Raw genomic sequence first — 20,287 nt, 5'->3', positions numbered from 1 at the left:
GTAGAACATTCTGTATCTGCCCATCTAATACGGTAGCTATTCGTCATTAGACCTTAAATGTTGATGCATTCTTTTTATATATCTTATTTTTTGCTGGGTGATTAAAAGCTTTGAATTAATCATTTGATTAATTTTTAGACTACATAATTTAAGATAATTTATTTTTATCAGTAGGGTTTTTTCTAGAAATTTAAACAGCTTCTTGGTTTTAGTAGTTAAAAGTTTACCCCATACATGATAGAATTAGAAGCAATTTATAGAATATAATGAGATAGAAGGGGTGACAATAATCAAGATGCGTTATACATATAAATTGATGGAAATAGTGATTTCAAACCCCTTTGTACAAACGGGGCGGGGGTGTTTGGTTTGGGTGTTTTTTGCTTGTTTTTTAATTTTTTTTATTTTTATTTTTTTAATTTTTTGCCAGTCCTAGGACTTGAACTCTGGGCCTGGGCCAGCCTTTTGCTCAAGGCAAGTACTCTACAACTTGAGCCACATTGCCACTTCCGACTTTTTTGAGTAGTTTATTGGAGATAGAGTCTCATGAGTTTCCTGCCTATTCTGGCTTCAAAACTCAATCCTCAGATCTCAGCCTCCTGAGTAGCTAGGATTACCAGCATAAGCCACCGATACCCAGTTTAAAAATAGTTTTTAAATAACTTACAAAGAGTACAGTGAGATAGTTTGTGTGTTTAGCCTACAGGACTAATTTTTACATTTTAGTCACATATTTATTATATTAAATCTAGTATAAAATTGTAAAATTACCTGTTTTCGTTAGAAATTATTGAGTAAGAAGAATTGTAGAAATAATTCTATAGGTTTTTTTAATCTACTAAACAAGTGGATTAATAAGAATTCTGTTTTTCAGATTGCAAATAGAAGAATCTTCCAAACCCGTGAGGCTATCACAACAACTAGACAAAGTTGTAACAACGAACTACAAGCCTGTTGCTAATCATCAATACAATGTAAGTATTCTGCATGTCTCTCTTTATTCAGTGTTCTGTCCTTTATGCTTTTCTGTGTTATGGACTCTTAGGCTTTGTAAGAACCTCAGTAACACACCTTGCCCTTAGGTGCAAGGTGACAATCAACCAAGCCTAGAAAAGATGCTAGCTCCATAGCAAAAGCTAGACACAGAGAGACCAAGCTACTCCTGATAAGTTGTTACAAAGAAATAAAACACTTTCTCAGTTCCCATAGGAAATAAAAAGGTAGAACCTTCTGGAGGGAATTTTGACTTTTTGCATCAAAATCACTATGAGATATAACCTAAGATAAGTGCCTGACGATGTATAGGCAGCAGAATGTTTCTGTTGTTTGAGATAGAAAAGGATAAGTAGCAAATACCCCAGATTAGGGCTTTGTTACATATTTTAGAGCCTTAGATTTGGACAGTAAGATGGTAGGCTGGTGAGATTTAGAGTGATTTATCTTGATTTTCTTCTTTTTGAAATGCTTGCATTGTAATTGTCTCTGTGAGCATGAGTTATAGAGAATAGTAGAGTTCTCCCTTGGGTGGGAGGGAAGAAAACTGAGGAAGCATGTTCATGGCTGGCCATCCCAGCTTCCTTTCTCAATTGCAAGTGCTTACTTAGTACCTGAGAGATAAACCCCTGCTGAACCAAATCTATAAAACCAGTCTTCAAGGAACTACCATCTCTTCCATTTCACTGCTTGTACTCTTTAAGAGCTGCTGTTGGAGTATAATGTATATTTTCTTTGAAGTAGTCAGTCCACATTTCTATACTATAATCTTCTTTTATTCCACTGCAAAGATCACTTGCTATACTGCTGCAGAAAATTGTGAGACCAGTCTCACTTAGGTGCTAAATTAAAACTGGCACTTAAGAAGTAGCACAGCTTGACCTTCACCAAATTCTTATTCTTAGTGGTTAACACTCTACCTAGTATATATAGAAGATGGATTCCAAATCTCATTTGTTTTACATTGTTTTACAGTTTCCTCTTTACTACTAAAGCAAGTACAAATACATTGTATTTTGAACTTTTTAAGACACACAGCAGTAACACCCACTTTAAAGACTTTTTAACATTGACATTTCAGTTTAAGCCTGTATCTTTGTTAAAATTGTCATGGGATAAATGAATCATTAGGGTAATGAGTCATACAATAATCCTTGATTGAAATTTCATAAGCTGTCACATTGCATTTAAGTATTCAGTAATTGTTTTCTATGGCAGTGTATCAGAATGAGTGGAGAAACCCACATAACTTAAAAAATCATATTGAATAGTATAGTGTAATATCAATTACAGAAATACTCTAGAACTTTTGTTACTTATCAGAAGAAAACATTGGTTTTTAATATATTGACAGAAATCAACATCATTCAAGAGGAATGACTTAAGAGGTTACATGATCAAGTCATAATGAAAAATATTTTGAACTCAATATAATGTTAGAATCTATTCAAAAATTGGCAGGAGGCTCCTCTGGACAAAAAGGTAATAGACCTCATCTTAACTAGTAGCTGGTCATAATAGCATTTACCTGTCATTCCAGCTATACAGGGAAGCATAAATAGGTTGCAATCCAGGCTGACCCAGACAAAGACCAGATGAGACCCTCTTCCAAAAATAAAAGAAAGAAAGGTTGTAAGCGTAATTCAAATGTCAGAGCACCATGCCTAGCAGGTATGAGACCCCTGTATCACCAAAGGAAAAAACAATTGCAGAAATAGAGCTACATATAAAAATAAAGCCCAGCATTTCATTTTAATTGTTGCAGTTCTTTGCAGTTTCAGAACAAAAATAGTAAGGAAACACAATGTACTAAAAAATTAAAGAGGGGATGGAAAACTGCACGTATGCTTGCAAAACTGTATCCGTTTCTTTTTTAGTGGTGAGGAATGACTCGAAGGCTTTGCACGTGCTAGACAAGCTCTCTCCTGCTGAGCCTCCCCCCAGCCCTTGGTGCCACATTGAATCAGAAAGAAACCGCTTCTCATTTGCCCCTAGACATTTTTTTCACCATGTGGATTTACCCTGCATGCTTATGCAGTGCCTTTGCTAGTCATTCTTTAGTAGATTAGAAATTGTATAACACTGACGGTTTTTTTGTGGTGCCTTCATTTCTTTCAGCTTTTTTGGTTTGATGCTAGGTTCAGTCTTGCACCCATTGTAGTATTTTTTATTAACTAATAATAAAGCAAACATATATGAGAAAGAAGTAGAAAAATTGACACATTTAAACTGTATCTAAGATGATCTCTTCACCATGAAGTAGAAACAACGATAAGAAATCAGAACTATCAGTATCATTTTAAATATGGCTTGTCATTCCTTGTCAGTTGTTTGTGTCCTAGAAACAACTCTAGATTTTTCAAGCAGACAGAAATTTAATTTAAGGGATTGGTTACAAATAGTTTATGAGCATAAAGTTGAAGAGCCAGAGTTGGAAAAGGAAGAAGGAACTTGCTTATCAAAGAAAAAGAGGAAGCTACTGAATCAGAAGAGACTCCTACCAATACAAAACAAAAGAAGAAAATAATCCTCCCTTCCATGTGCCAGTAGCTCACACCTGTAATCCTAGTTCCTCAGGAGGCTGAGACATGAGAATCCAGGTTCAAAGCTAGTTCAGACAGAAAAATTGTGAGACTCTTAGCTCCAGTTAACTAGCAAAAAAGGAGTCGTGGGTCAAGTAGTAGAATGCCAGGCTTGAGCAAAAGCAGAGGGATAGTACCCGACCCTGAGGTCAAGCCCCAGTACTGGCACATACATCCACAAGTGTGTGTGTGTACGCGCACATGCGTGAGCACACACACACACACACACACACACACACACACACACACACACACACACACACACACACACACACACACACACACACACACACACACACACACACACACACACACACACACACACACACACACACACACACCTCTTCATTCCTCTTTGATTCTCCATGGGCAGAAAATCAGCCAGTCTATCAAGAGAATTTAAAAATGTAGCCTATGGACCCTTGCTATGACTGTTACCACCATTGGTACCTCCACCTCGAGCCAAGAGCTTGCTGCAAGTAACAATACACCATGCCCTTTTGTGGGCATTGTGTCTTTAAGTTATATTCGCTGTTGCTGGTTCAAACCTTTCAGAGTTTGTAATACTTTTGAAAAATAAGCATCCAAAATGTGAAGACAGGCCACTATTTGAGAGCAAGCAATTAGGTGATTTTTATTCATTAAAACTTACCTTTAGGTCTGGGAAGGTGGCTCAGTGGTAGAGCGCTTGCCTTGCATGCATCAGGCCCTGGGTCCGATTCCTCAGCACCACATAAGCAAAAACAAAAAAGCTGGAAGTAGCACTGTGGCTCAAGTGGTAGAGTGCTAGCCTTGAGCTGAAGAGCTGAGGGACAGCGCCCAGGCCCAGAGTTCAGGCCCCACGACCAGACCCAAAAAAAAAAAAAAAAACTTTAGATAACTTTTTATTTTTATTTCATTTTTATAAGATACAAATATTAATACATGTGTGTATTTTTAAATTTACAAAGATACATAGATATAGAGATATAGAGATATATTTAGCAGGGTTTTTTTTCCCTGAGAAAGGAGTTAACCAAAACAAAACAAAATTATAATGGCAAGGCACTGATGGCTTATGCCTATAATCCTAGCTACTCAGGAGGCTGAGATCCTGAGGATTACAATTAGAGACATGCTAGTTTGCTAGACTCCATCTCCAAAATAACCAACATAAGGCAGAGCTAGGCTCAAGAACACCTGCCTAGTGAGTGAAAATCCCTGAGTTCAAACCTCAGTACTGCAAAAATAAAAAATAAAGGAAGGAAGGAAGAAAAGACAAGAAAAAAAAAGAAATCAGCTAAGAGATCTCTTCTTTGGTTTCTCAATCCAATTAAGGTGCTTCTGTGTAGTCTGGTGATTGGGCTTGTGTAAATGTCACAGTATTCTGGTATGCTGTGATCTCTAATTGTCTTTCTTATAAGGAATTGTGTCTCCTGTTGTCTAGATAGTCTTTGCAACGTGAGCTGTATACTGTAATCACCTTAGAAGCTTTTTAGAAAGAAAAATACTTCCAAAGATTGATTCAGTTTATCTAATGTGTAATCTAATGTGTTATCTAATGTAATCTTAAGGGTTATTGTGCCTCCTGGGTATTTCTATTGTGTAGCCACCGATCCCAAGAGATGGAAACTTATTATAGTTTTGTGTACCATCCATTGAAGGAAGGATGGAATTCTGTAATGGTGGCTCAGAAGAGGAATTAATACCTTCTGTCTTTAATATCATTCCTACTCCCTGCCTCTAAGTTTGAAAAAATGGTTTTTTTTCTCTAGCTATTGGTCAGAATGTGACAAAGAACTAGAAAAGCTTTGGTAGAAGTAGCTTATTTGCATGTATGAAAATAGAACAATGAGAGCTGTGGAAATTGTTTTAAGAAATAGGGATTGAGGTGAAAGAAGATGATAGAGGGCTGAGGCCGATTGGGGTACTTTATTGTACATGTGTGGAAATGTCACAGTGAAATCTTCCTTCTACAACTAATGTACGCCCATTAGGAAAAAACTAGAAAAGCTTAATCAAAACTGATTGAAGTATTAGAAATGTTACATAGAATCTTGAGTTTAACCTCTAGGGGCTTTTGTTTGCTTGTTTTAGTTTTGGGGGTTTTGTTGTTTTGTTTTGTTTTGTGCCAGAATGGCGCCTATGCACTTTCTTTAGTTCAAGATTAGTGCTCTACACTGGAACCACAGCTCCACTTCCAGTTTTTTGTTGGTTAGTTGGAGATAAGAGTCTTACCAATTTTCCTGCCCTGGCTGGCTTTGAACCAGGATTCTCAGACCTCAGCCTCCTGAGATGTGCTAGGATTGCAGGCATGAACACAGCTGGAAAACTTGTTTTAATGTATACTCAGTTTTCCTTCTGGGTGCAGTGAACTGTCTGAGCCTTCAGAAATAGGGTTGGTAAAGGTTTTTTTGGTGTTTTGTGGGGGGTTTTTTTTCTTTTTTTTTTTGGTCAGTTGTGGGGGGTCTAAACTCTGGGCCTGGGTACTGTCCCTGAGCTCTTCAGCTCAAGACTAGTGCTCTACCACTTGAACCACAGCACCACTTGCAGCTTTTTCTGCTTGTGTGGTGCTGAGGAATCAAACCCAGGACCTCATGCATGCACGGCAAGCACTCTCCCACTGAGCCACCTTCCCAGCCCCTGGTAAAAGTTAAAAAAAAATTTTTGTTATACACATGCACAATATTTGCCTATTATGGTATAGACTTGTCCTTTTGCATTTGCACTCCAAGAACTGACCAATTCTGAAGTATTAATTTCCTCCCAAGAGATGGTGACATGCGAGGCAAAAATAGAAACTGGTAGAAGAAGGGAAGTAATCTTTCACAAGGATTTAAAATGCAAAACCATGATAGTCAAGGCTGTCATGATCACTTCAGAAGTTAGAATAAAAGCCTTTGCAAAGACTGCCTTGACAGAGCAATCAGAGGATTTCTGCAAACAACAGTCTAGAAATTTACAGACATCTGAATTATAATATTTTAATTAGTAGTGGGTGGCATTTATAATTTTAGTCAGTGATTACGGTTTCATCTCTACACCACATCCACAATGAGATCTCAGCTTTTGATTGCTTTTTTATCCTGATTAATTTGTTTTCTATTGTAAAAGTCAAAGTGATAGAATTATAATTGAAAGGTTTTTTTTTTTAATTGTAAAAATTTGTGACTGGAAACTAAACTTAAAGTACTTTCTGAGTTGACTTGTTTCTATGAAGTTGGCTACACATGTTCATTGAGAGCAGATAGAGGATCTGTAATTAAAATTCACAAAATAATGGGGAAAGTGAAGGAAGGGGTGACCTTGTCCAAAAAAGAAATGTACTCATTACCTGACTTATGAAATGTTAACTCCTCTGTATAATACCTTAGTAATAACAATAAAATTATTTATAACACCTTAATAATAACAATGAAATTATATTTTTTAAATCCCAAAATAGCCAGACACTGGTGGCTCACACCTGTAATCCTAGCTACTCAGGAGGCTGAGATCTGAGGATTGTGGTCCAAAGCCAGCCCGAGCAGAAAAATCTTATCTCCAACTAACCACTCAAAAACTCAAAGTGGTAGAGTGCTAACCTTGAGCAAAAAAGAACTCGGGGACAGTGCCCAGGCCCCTAGTGACTGACCAAAAAAAAAAGGAAAAAAAAAATATATAAGCTATCTATTCCAGTAACTTTCTTAGTAATATTATATTATGAATTGGCTGCTAACAAGTTAGATATCTGGCTGTTTTGAGTGTCTTTTCTATATACTGTCTTTTTTTTTTTTTTTTTTTGGTCCGGTCGTGGGGCCTAAACTCTGGGCCTGGGCGCTGTCCCTCAGCTCTTCAGCTCAAGGCTAGCGCTCTACCACTTGAGCCACAGTGCCACTTCCAGCTTTTATCTTTTTGCTTACGTGGTACTGAGGAATCGAACCCAGGGCAAGGCAAGCGCTCTACCACTGAGCCACCTTCCCAGCCCATGTATACTGTCTTTTCTATATCAATGAGAAACAAATTCCCAGAGGGAAGGTAAAGTAACAAACTTCCCTAGGTGCACTAGCTCATACCATTTTTAATTTATTTGTATCATTAATTAACTTGCAATACCACTTTGTGTGAGTATATTAAGATGACTATTTCTTAATTAGGCCCAGTTGTTCAAGCCTGTATTTCTAGCTCTTATGAAGCACAGCTTGGGGGAATAGGGGTTCAAGGCCAGTAAGGCTAAAAAAAAGTCTGAACTCCATCTCATTTAATGGCTTTAAGAAAAATAATCACTATTACTCTACTGTTTATTTTTTAGAAAAGTTACTCCAAGGACCTTAGTTTTGTCCTTACTGTAAAATTGGGTGTTAAGAACTTCATGACTGAGCTGGAAGTCACAGGTCCACTCTGTACTGACATTTTTCTTTTTGAGCTCAAGACCTGGACAGTGTCCCTGAGCTTCTTTTCTCAAGGCTAGTGCTCTACAACTTGAGCCACAGTTCTACTTCAGGTTTTTTGGTGGTTGATTGGCAATAAGAGGCTCATTGACTTTTCTGCCCGGCCTGACTTTGGACTGGGATCCTCACATCTCAGCCTCCTGAGTAGCTGAGATTACAGACATGAGCCACTGGTGTCTTAGACATGCATGCATCGTGTAATATTTATCAAAATGATTTCCAGGAAATGGAAACAAGAGGTTTTTTTCTTTGTTTTGTTTCTTTTTTGTCTTGTTTGCTCATCTGTCTTTGGGAAGACAATAGGGATACACAGAAATGGAGAGACAAAGTGTGAACAAATACAGCAATGGTACTCAGCAGACACTGTGGAAAATGATCCATACAGCCTGTAGGCGGGGAAAGGAGGAAAAAACTGGGAGAGAGACAGAAGGAATGACATTGTCCAAAAAGAACTGTACTCATTACCTGACTTACATAACTGTAACCCCTCTGTACATCACCTTTATAATAACTTAAAAGACATGGAAAAATAAGAACTTCCTGACCATGAAATCATTTTTAAGTCTGTTTTTATAGTTATATATACACTGGTACTACTTACCTTATACTACATAGGGGAGTTTTGACTAGAGCCTTAGACATTATCATAAAAAGATTTAATGAGGAGTCAGAAGCATCGCACAATGCCTTGAGTTCAAACCCCAGACAGCACTGCCTCCCCAAAAGTAGAAAAAGATTTAACCAACCTTTTTTTTTTTTTTTTTTGGTCAGTCCCACTGCTGGGACTTCAACTCTGCTCCTGGGCCTTGTCCCTCAACTCTTCAGCTCAAGGCTAGGGCTCTACCACTTGAGCCACAGCACCATTTCAGGTTTTCTGGTAGTTTATTGGAGATAAGAGTCTCACAGACTTTCCTGCCTGGACTGGCTTTGAACTGCAGTCCTCAGATCTCAGCCTCCTCAGTAGCTAGGAATAGGCATGAGCCACCAATGCCTGGCTTCAACCTTTTTTTTAAACCTAATGACAATAAATGAATGAATGTTCTATTTGTCTTGTTATTTTTAAGCAAATTAAGTATTATGGCTCCCGTACTTAACAAAGCTGTATCTACTACATTAAAAATTATTTCACTAGATTTTGGTTAATGAAAAACAAAGGGACTGTGAGTTCCTACTTTCTCAACCAAAGCTACCCAGAAAGAAAGCTGACTTGGGAAATGCATATGCCACATATAGCTTCAGAAATATGAAAATGATTTGCAGGTTGGCATTTTTACTGTCTTAGGACCTTGAATATATGGGGAATCCTGGGAACAACAACAGGTTCTTATCCCCACTTTGGAGATCTGCTGCCTTTAAGCTTCAAACAGGGGCCTGTTTTCAGAGTAAGCATGTTCAACTGAGGGGGTTTTTTTCTTTTGTTTTTTGCATATAGATTGAATATGAAAGGAAAAAGAAAGAAGATGGAAAGCGAGCTCGGGCTGACAAACAGCATGTTCTCGACATGCTGTTCTCAGCCTTCGAGAAACATCAGTATTATAATCTTAAGGACTTGGTGGACATCACAAAACAGCCTGTGGTATGTATATATTTATACTGATCCTTTAAATGAACCATATTGCTTTGTTAACGTGTCATCACTGAGAAGTGTGTGTGTGTGTGTGTGTGTGTGTGTGTGTGTGTGTGTGTGTGATTAAGCTCACATTCAGTTATGACAAGAGTTTATGTCAACACTCAAGAGAATGTCTCCAAGCAGCCCTTCTGTGTAACATCAGCTTCATTACTTTATAACAATTCCATATGAAGAAAAGAAATTACCCTCCTTTTGATTTATCTTTGACATTAAGTCTGACGTCTTTGTTAAATATTTCACTTTCTTAACCTTTCACTTTGTGTTAAGAAATTAAGTCCCAAAAGCTCCCAAGTATTTATTTCTTTTCAATAGAGAAGGCAGTACTCATGCTGCAATATTCACAACCCAGCTTCATGATTTCATTCCCTTCTGCATCAAAGCCTTAGAAACAGCATTGCAGCTAGATCTTAAAATTTGAAAAAGAATAATTTATTAGCTAAGCTGTATTTCCTGGTTTAAATGAAGTTTATCTTTGTTATTTTTATATTTAGATCTATCTTGGAAAGGCCATTCCAGAAACTCTGAAAGCAGACAAGACATTTTATGGAGTAAACATATACAGAATGAGATGTAGGAAAAATTAGCACTTGTAGAGAAACATCCTGATTTCTTTGGCATAACATAGGATATATGGTTTATTCATTTTGTCACCAAGGGAAGGAATTATTAGAATGTTTCTCTTTGGCATAAGTGTGGTGGTACATCCTTGCAATCCTAGCACTTAGGACACTGAGTCATGAAGATCATTAGTTTGTGGCCAGCCTACACTAAATACATACCCTTGTCTCCAAAAAAGAGAAATCTCTGTTTTGATTCTTCAGGGTATGTATCTAATGGCGCTTATGTGATAGTGGCTGAACTGTCCTTTTGAATGACTCTCAATACATTTTTTAATTAATTTATTTTGTTGGTCATGGAGCTTGAACTCAGGGTCTAGATGCTATCCCTGAATTTTTTTCGCTCAAGGCTAGCTCTCTACCGCTGTGAACCACAGTGCCACTTCTAGAGATACAGCCTCCAACCACAATCCTCAGATCTCAGCCTCCTGAGTATCTAGGATTACAGGTGTGAGCCACAAGCACTCAGCTCAGTCCATTTTTGATAAGAAGTTTCTAACCATCAAGTATGTTTGTTAATAGCACTGCTAATCCCATCTGCTTTCTGACCTTTATAATGTCATCTTGACATATTTTGAGTGAATCTGAAGTATTTTTCCAGATCTTTTTCTATTTTTTTCTAAAAGGTTGCATTTCTACCAGAAAACTTTTTTATTAGATTAACTGCCCTTAGTGACAATCCTTTTCTTTCATTTCTAGTATATGACTTGCATAGACAATAAGAGACAGTATAAATTTCTCACTAAGAGTAATGAAGCCAGTTTGAGAAGGCCAAGCTTAGTAACTAATGTAACATCAAAAATATGACATCCATATAAATGTCAGATGTGGGGCCTGAACTCTGGGCCTGGGCTCTGTCCCTCAGCTCTCCAGCTAAGACTAGCATTCTGCCACTTGAGTCACAGCACCACTTCTGACTTTTTCTGCTTATGTGGTGCTGAGGAATCAAACCCAGGGCTTCATGCATACGAGACAAGCACTCTACCACTGACCACCTTCCCAGCCCAATGGATGTTTTCTATAGTTTAACTTTAGGCTTTTTCCTTCCTCGAATTTAAAATAGCAGAGGAGTCCATTATTTTTCTCCATCTCTTGATGATCTTTAACCTTAAATATGTTATGTCTACTTTTTCTTTGTTTTATTATATCTGTAAACTAGAAGCATGTACAGCATTTACTTTAAAAAAATGCAAGCCATTAAAAATTTTAATTAAACCCTATGAAACATCAGCTATCAAAAGCACACTGCAGAGCTCCCTTTCCTATTTCCTTTAATTGTACATTGCTATTAAAATGGTCATAAAAAAGTCAGTTCTAAATTATAACTGACTCTCTTTATTTTGTTGTGATCTAGTCTCCCAACTTCATGTCACAAATCAGGGAAACGTATCCTCAGTTATTTATGATCTCTTCCAAATAAGAGATCTCCAGTCTGTAGTTGAACAAATTGGCTTGCTCAAGTCAACAGGAAAACCTAGGTGCAGCTTGGTGTCCATACCTTAAGTTCTAGAATTTTAAATATCTCCCAACAAAACAATGGCATGTTGGCAAGGTAGACTTTAAACAAACAGCCATTACTCTGTTGTATCAGCATCCAGGTGCAATTGACCTAATCTTTAGTGTGGACTTAAGTAAAAGTAATGTAAGTAAAATTTGGAATCAAGGTAAAGAACGTGTGGATTTTTTTTTCCTTTTAAGGACAAAATAGCTAGAGAATTTTAAATACTGAGCATTTGTCCTATCAAAAAACATTTTTTTGCTGGGTGCGGTGGTGCACATCTGTAATTCCAGGACTCAGGAGGCAAAGGCAGGATCTCAAATTCAAGAACAACAAGTTCCAGACCAAGCCGGGCTATACAAATATACTGGTTCTAAAAAGATGGATGGATGGATGGTGGGTGGATGGATGGATGGATGGATGGATGGATGGATGGATGGATGGATGGATGGATGGATGGATGGATGATACATACGTACGTACATGAACTATTACAGATCTGTGACAAATCTTTCAATTTCAGATAAGGGAAAAATTAGCATAGACATAAAAGTTATTTTGTGTATCTAGAAAGTTCAGAAATGAATCTAGCTTTAAAGATGTCTAGATCTAGCTACTAATATTACTTAATTAGAACTGTCCCCGTCTGTCCACCTACCTCTCTTCATGTTTCTTGTTTGTGTCTTTAAGTATATGCCATGTGGTAGCCAAAATGCCCTCCTAAAAGAAAAAAATATGTATCTGCCTGTATTATTCCAACAAAAGCCCCACAGATTTTAGTTGGCCTGGTAAAGCTTGTATGACCATTTCTTTTCTTTTTTTGGGGGGGTGGGGTGGGGGGGTCCAGTCGTGGGGCCTGAACTCTGGGACTGGGCGCTGTCCCTCAGCTCTTCAGCTCATGGCTAGCACTCTACCACTTGAACCACAGTGCCACTTCTGGCTTTTTTCTTTTTGCTTATGTGGTGCTGAGGGATCGAACCCAGGGCCTCAGGCATGCAAGGCAAGTGCTCTACCACTGAGCCACCTTCCTAGCCCTGTGTGACCATTTCTGACTCAAGGGACTGGACCTGGTAGTGCTGTCGCACTCCAGAAAACTGATTTCTTGGCACCAAACCCTTACCTCACTTCCCATTTCAGTGAGGCCAATGTTCCCCAAGTGGATCAACTAGACCCTAGTATTTTTATTTCTTCTTCATGATATAGACTACAAATTAATGGATAGATCCCTTACTCAGGATCTTGAATATAAAAGGTATCTTAAAGGCAATCTAGTTCAGTTCCCTACTTTTCAGGCCCAGGCTTGGATCTGACTGTCCTGATTTCAGTATAGGAATATTTTGTATTATATTACCTGACCTTTACTCAGACATCCATGTGGGTCTATGAACAAGCAAGGAAAATACTTTTCTCACAATAGAAAGGCCTTTTTGTTGTTGGTAGAGGTGGTGGTGGTGGTGGTTGTGGGACTTGAACTCAGTGCCTGGGTGCTGTTCCTGAACTTTTTTGCTCTAGGCTAGTGCTCTGCCACTTTGAGCCATAGCATCACTTCAGATTTTCTGGTGGTTAATTGGAGATAAGAGTCTCAGAGACTTTCCTTCCCAGGCTGGCTTTGAACCATAACCCTCAGCTCTCAACCTCTTAAGTAACTAGGATTAGAGGCATGAAACCACCAGAGCCTGGCAGGAATGCCTTTTTTTTTTTTGCCAGTCCTGGGACTTGAACTCAGGGCCTGAGCACTGTCCTTGAGCTTCCTTTGCTCAAGGCTAGCACTCTACCACTTGAGCCACAGCATCACCAGCTTTTTCTGTTTATGTGGTACTGAGGAATCAAACCCAAGGCTTCATGCATGCTAGGCAAGCACTCTTACATTCCCAGCCTAGGAATGCCTTTTTAATAGGAAGAAAAAGGAGTTTTTCTCCCAAGCTGGCTGTTTTCTGCCTTTTGTATTACTAAGAATCATCATCATTAATCATAACCAGTCTTGTAGAAAATAGAATATTTTTCTCTTTGCTCATTCAGTTCCTAATCCAAAAGCAAAAAATAGACTCTGTAATGTTTGATGCTTATTTCCAAATTTACTACTTAATAAATGTTGGGGCCCCGGGGGTTGGGTTTTTTGTTTTGTTTTTGTCTGTTGTGGAGCTTGAACTCTGGACTTGGGCACTGTCCTCAGCTCTTCAACTCAAGGCTAGCACTAGCTGGGCGCCGGTGGCTCACACTTGTAATCCTAGCTACTGAGGAGGCTGAGATCTGAGGATCACGGTTCAAAGCCAGCCCGGGCAGGAAAGTCCATGAGACTTATCTCCAATAAACCACTAGAAAACCGGAAGTGGTGCTGTGGCTCAAGCGGTAGAGCACTCACCTTGAGCTGAAGAGCGCAGGGACAGCGCCCAAGCCCAGAGTTCAAGCCCCACGACCCACCAAAAAAAAAAAGGCTAGTGCTCTACCACTAGAGCCACAGAGCCACTTCTGGCTTTTTCTGCTTATGTGGTGCTGAGGAATTGAACCCAGGGCCTCATGCATGCAAGGCAAGAACTTTACCACTGAGCCACCTTCCCAGCCCTTAATAAATGTTTTTATTATAATGTTTCTCTTTTTCCCTTAATTTCTTTTTCCTTGTTACCTTTAATGTGTCATTTTCTTCTGTTCATGTGTTTCCTTTAAGTTCTTCTTCCTTCTTCCTGTCAGCAGAAATTACTATTTTGTATGATACTACTAAAACTAACAGGGCATAATAATCAACAGCCTTTTTGGAGATGACTATTTTTTAAAACTAAATTATTTTCCAACTTATGAGGTCTTAATTAAAAGTCTTAGAATATAAAATAATCATACTAAAATATTAACTGTGTTTAATTTCCCCTGTTAGCTCTTATATGGTTTGTTTCAGCCTTTTTTTAGAACCTGAATTCTGAATAAGGTCAAAACTTCAGGTGAATTCATGGATATACCAGTTGACTCAATCATTACTGCAATCAGTTTTTAAACATTGTCACAGCCCCCAAAGGAAATCCTACCTCCATCCCTAAGCCACAATTTTCTCTTGACCCACAAATGCAAACCCCACCCTAATTCCTTGACCTATAGTTAAGCATATAGGCTCATCTATGAACTTCCACAAAGCTTTTGTGCTTCATCCCTTTTTTCCTCTGCATTCAGACTTGCTGTAAATTCTCTCCCACTTACCCCTTTGATAAAGAACTGCTGGAACTGAGCCAGTTTATTTGGATCAAGTGCTGCAACATGGCACATACTCTCTAATGAGAAACATCCCAAATCCCATGTGACAGGAAGGTCTACTTGGTTCTAAAATGGTTGCTTAAAATGTAGGTGGTTAGACAAAAATTAAATTCGAAAGTCACTCAAGGTGTAGAATACAAGAGTTGGAACTAGGTTTCTCTCGCTTTCTACAAGAAAATACAGAATTATTCTATTCAAATGATCAGATCTCTATCCTCAGGAGAGCCTGACTTTCTGGTGCAGACTGAGTAGAATGGACCCTTCTTCCATAATACTTGAACCTATGTCTTTAATACTATACTTGTCTGTGTAGATATCTGTGTCTCCATTTAATATCGCCCCCTTATGGCTGGGATCAGTGATACAACGCATGCCTAGCAAGCATATTGCAAGGCCCTGGGTTCTACTCCCAATTGGTTTTGTCTCCATTATTTTATCACTATACCACAGATTTTCATAATAAATTCATTCATACTCACGTAGTAAAGTTCAGTTATCTGGTTTTGTTTCTCCATCTGGATTTACTGCCTGAATGTTAAGGAAAAAGAACTAGAGTTCATGTATTTGTTCCTATGGAATCTTCTTAGTCCTCTGCCCTCACCAGTAGCACTACCATCACCATCACCACCACCACCCGATCCTGTAGCTGCCTTGTTCCTTTCAAGCCTTTCCCTATTTGTCCTGAATAGCACACTCAGTGTCTGTGATGTGAAAGAAGGCACAGTGTAGTAGAAGCATGTGCTTTAAGAAGAAAGAAATGCATGAAAATAAATGAGTTTAATGCAGTATTAGCTCATTAGTAGAGCACTTGCCTAGCATATGTGAGGCCCTGATTTCTTTTCCCAGCACAGGAAGACAAGAGAGCAAGAGAGAAGAAAGCATAGTGGTTATAAAATTTTTAAAGGAGTATAATATTATTTTTAAAAAGTAAGGACTGAATTGAACTAGGTACAATATGAAACTTAATCTAAGAGGTGAGGAAAAGTTTCTCTTAAAAATTGACTTCTAATTTGGGTGCTGGTGGCTCACGCCTGTAATCCTAGCTACTCAGGAGGCTGAGATCTGAGGCTTGCAGTTCAAAGCCAGCCTGGGTAGAAAGTCTATGAGACTCTTATCTCCAATAAACTATTCAGAAAAAGCCAGAAGTGGCATTGTGGCTTCAAGGTAGAACACTAGTTTTGAGCAGAAAGCTCAAGGACAGAGCCCAGGACCAGCGTTAAAAAAAAAAAAAATGGCATTTACACCTAATCTTAAAGGATAGGAGGCTGAGATGTCAGGGAAAAGGATAAGCATTACAGGGAAAGAAAATGCGCATGTGAAAATACCCAAAAGCCTGCAGATAGAAAATTGGAGAGTGTGTGAGAAGGAGAGGATAGAAGAGGGGAAAGGAAGGCCTGAACGGTGCCTTTGAAGGAATCTGGAACAGAGCCGTTAGCCCAGAGGGAAGTCGCTGAAACATTGTAAAGGAATAACCTGATCTCACTGTTTCCTAGCTACCTTGTTTTTCCCCCTCATCACCTATTCTCTCTGCTAATGCTTTGTGCCTACTCTCTTGTCAAGCTAATTCATTTAGTTAAAGCAAAAAGGTCTTCAGTTACAGTTTGAAGCATCCTAAAATTCCACCACCACCTCGGTCTATATCATGGTGAGACATTCTGACTCCAATCCTGTTTTGTTGACAAACATCAAGAGACTGTGATGATACCATCCTTTGTTATTGTTGCAATAAAGTGTGACATCTTCATGTATAAAAGTTACCCATGTAAATGAGGACAGATTACCCACGAAAGCAACTATGTTTGTACACTAAAGACTTCCTTAATATTCTATATTTGGCCTGGCACTGGTGCTCCTGCCTGTAATCCTGACTACACAGGAGACTGAGATATGAGGATCGTGGTCAAACTAACCTAGGCAGGAAAGTCCCTGAGACTCTTATGTCCAATTAACCACCAGTTGCTTGGCTGAAAGTAGTAGAGTTCTAGCCTTGGGCAACCCAAGCCCTTCGTGCTCATGCCTAGCAAAAAAAAAAAAAAAAATCTATGTTTAAATACCTGTAAGGCTTTGCATTTCCCACGTTTAGGTTGTAAGTGGACATACAACCTGAAGTCAAGAGGGCTGTGTTCTTTTTCTGGACTACCCAAATGCTCCTAGTGACTGCTCTTTTCATTTTGACCCGTTGCAGTGCATCCAAAATTGTATGATTGTTTATGCAACAGGATCTTAGCCAGCCTCACAATAAACCATTCTTTGGAATTTTACAAAGATGTCATTCTTGGCAGCTAAACTGAGATTCAAATGATGGGTTGTGCTTAACCCATCATTTTCCATTTATGAATCCAATTTAATTAAAAGGTAGTTTATGACCAGTGTCCTAATGTTTTAATATTATTCGAAGTAGCAGATGGCAGACATGCCTATTACCTGACAGTCTCAATCCTTTCTGCTTACTCATTCCTTTAGTGGAGCTAACTGGAGAAGGTGTTGGAGGTCCGGGTAGGCACCCAGGAGAACCCAGGGCTCAATTGGCTCACTACTGCCACCTGGTGGGGCCTGGCTGCTCAAATGGAAGACTGCCCAGTCTTCTAAGCAGTCGAGTAATTTCATTGCTAATCCGCTACGGCATTCATTACAACTACTCCTAGCTGAAAAGACTTTATGAATTGTACAGCACTGTACCAGTCAGTGTAAAAAGGCATTAGATTGTGTTGGTAACATGTTGTCCAGCAATAGAAGCTTCAGTGAACTAAGTCACATATCAAGAGCTCAGCTGAGAAGCATCAGAGCTAGAAGAATCCTTAGAACTGATACTAGGGTGGGGGGAGGTGGGGGGGAGGAGTGGGGGGAAATGACTTGAGAGTAAGTACTTCTATGAGTCACCTGGAGACTTGTTAAAATGCAGGCTCAGGTGGAGCTTACTTAACTCTTCCCACACAGTTCTCTTGCAGGAAGTCTTGCACCACTGCCTTAAATATTATCAGGAAGTCTTGCACCACTGCCTTAAATATTATCCAGGCATGAGCTTCACCACCAGTTTCCCAATCAAAGCCTCATTTCAATTAATTACATATCCTTTAATGAAGTCATCAGTACTGAAACTGATCCTTCAATGAATACACACCAAAAAAAAAAAATCAGTTTGTTTTAAAGCAGAAAAAAATGTCACTTTTAAATTATATTATCTCCTCCAAGAAAGTACTGCCATTTACATTGAGTTTATAGTAGGATGCTTCAGGCCTAGTCATTGGCAAGCAAAGTTAAGGTTGGTATTGCACTTAAAATAGCATAATTTCCATGAATCATCTGGTAAATATCTGTTGAGTTTCAGAGATCTAAACACTATGCTCTACTTTGGAGCCAAACACAAGATCTTGGCCTTGCCCAAGATTACCTATTTTTCTCCATACCTGGCAAACTTGCTAATGTGTAAATAATGATAAACACACTTTCTCTATTCCACTGGAAAAATCAATGTCCTCATAGACAAAGTTTGAGAATCTACCTTAGAACCAAGAATTTCAGATGCCTGATGTATGCTTGCTTTATTTAACATTATCTTCCAACCCCCAAAATATGTGTCATCTGTGTGTGCTTCTGCCTCTGAAACTATTGCTTCCATTCTGACTAAACTCAGTCATTGAAGCATACTATCCTTCATGTTCTTGGCATATTGTTCTTGGGCGTGCTAATAAACATCGTGCACCAGTAATTTCTAGTGCATTATCCTCTAGACCTTTTTTTTTTAAGCTTTCAAGTGTTCAGGACTTCTCACCCCTTTGATGTAATCAGATATTTAATGAGGTTACTTATTACATGAATAGAATCAAAAGGCAATTCATTTAGCCTCTTTATAAAAAAAAAAATCTTGTTGAGCCTTCACAGTTATAATTTTTTATTACTCATAAATGTATTTTGGCATATTTTATTTTAAATTTTGTTTCCTGCCTTTGGGATTTCATGTGTTGAAGTTTTTGTGGTTTTGTTGTTTGTTTGGCTTCTTTTAGGGATACCTGAAAGAAATCTTGAAAGAAATCGGTATTCAGAATGTCAAAGGGATCCACAAAAACACATGGGAGCTGAAGCCAGAGTACAGACATTACCAAGGAGAAGAAAAGAGTGACTGAGGACTTCCCCAGGGTGCTGATGAGCAACTCAAGAGAGCGATGCTGAGCAGGAAGTGTCCAGATCTATGCTTGAGCACCTGTGTAAATAGGAATAAAATGACTGGTACTCTCATTTCTCCCAGTAAATTTTTTAATGTTTATAATTCTATAATGTTTCTTAAGTATTTTTAAGTGTTAATTTTTAAAGTGTAGCATTAAGAAATATTTCCTGAATGAAAATTCTGACCTTCCTGCATCTCTGAGAGACTCAGGTAATACACATCTGAAGTGTATAATACAGTAAGGAACAAAAGATCAACAACAGAAACTTTAAAGAGCCAAAGTCCCCTTCTCTGGAACTGTTGAAGAACAAAACTGTTTCACATTGAAAAATACAGAAATAAAGGAGAATTTTCAACTAGCAGTGAAGTTTTCATTATTAGTTTATTTGATCCTAGTAATACTGATTTTAAAAAAGGAGAAGAAGTAAGAAAGTGGAGAAAATGATGGTCAACCAATATTTCTTTGTTTGCTTTTAAAATCATGGAAAACTAAGTACCTTTTCAGAATTTCAAACAGATGATCAGCTTCTCACAGATGGGCTTTGCCCCCGCAGTCTCCCAACCCGCTCGGTGGGCAGGTGCTGCCCCACCATGGCAGTGACATTGTGAGCCACATGAGGGCTGTAGGAGGAGAGCGAGGACAGAAAAGGAAAGCTTAGTGCCGGTTCCCAGGGCACTAACATTTTCCTTTCTCTTCCTCTTCAGTTACATTTGAAGGAAAAACAGTTTTTGCATGATGAAAGTTTTTTCTGGCATGAAATATTACACATTAGGCAATCCAAAATGGTACCCACAAACATAAAATGTTTAAAACTATCTCTTTCCTTGCTCAGGGACTGAAGGTGTAGCTCAGTGGTATAACACTTGCCTAATGTGGGGGAAGCCCTGGGTTCCATTACCAGCAGTGGAAAAAGAAAAAAAAAAAACCTGTTCATTTTGTCATTTTCTCTAAATGCCAAAAAATGTTATGTAATTAAAATGTAGTTAAAATTTTAAACATTATATACTTGGAGCAAAGAAATAACCATCTACTGGGAGAAATTTTTAGTATTCATTTTAGCAGCATATCACTGTCATCAGAGATTGAATGACACTGCCCTCAGAATGCTTATCCTTGCCCTCCACTCAAAATACAACTCTGACAGGGAGGGTG

At 38.6% G+C, this 20,287-nt stretch overlaps 1 protein-coding gene across 1 annotated transcript in view; it reads left to right on the top strand.

Annotated features, from left to right (window-relative positions):
• Gtf2f2 (general transcription factor IIF subunit 2) overlaps nt 1-19,511 on the top strand; it is a 134,428-nt gene extending 114,917 nt beyond the window's left edge. Inside the window, exons 6-8 of the mRNA XM_070028441.1 lie at nt 875-974; nt 9,417-9,560; nt 18,974-19,511. Coding sequence (XP_069884542.1) covers nt 875-974; nt 9,417-9,560; nt 18,974-19,093 — 364 coding nt within the window. The 3' untranslated portion in view covers nt 19,094-19,511. The remainder of the gene's footprint in view (nt 1-874; nt 975-9,416; nt 9,561-18,973) is intronic.
• The last annotated feature ends 776 nt before the right edge of the window (nt 19,512-20,287 follow it).

The sequence above is a fragment of the Dipodomys merriami genome, unplaced genomic scaffold (genome assembly GCF_024711535.1).
Source record: "Dipodomys merriami isolate MVZ:Mamm:240054 unplaced genomic scaffold, mDipMer1.0.p SCAF_192, whole genome shotgun sequence".
In the NCBI taxonomy this organism is placed as follows: Eukaryota; Metazoa; Chordata; class Mammalia; order Rodentia; family Heteromyidae; genus Dipodomys; species Dipodomys merriami.
This window is presented reverse-complemented; position numbering and strand designations above follow the sequence as displayed.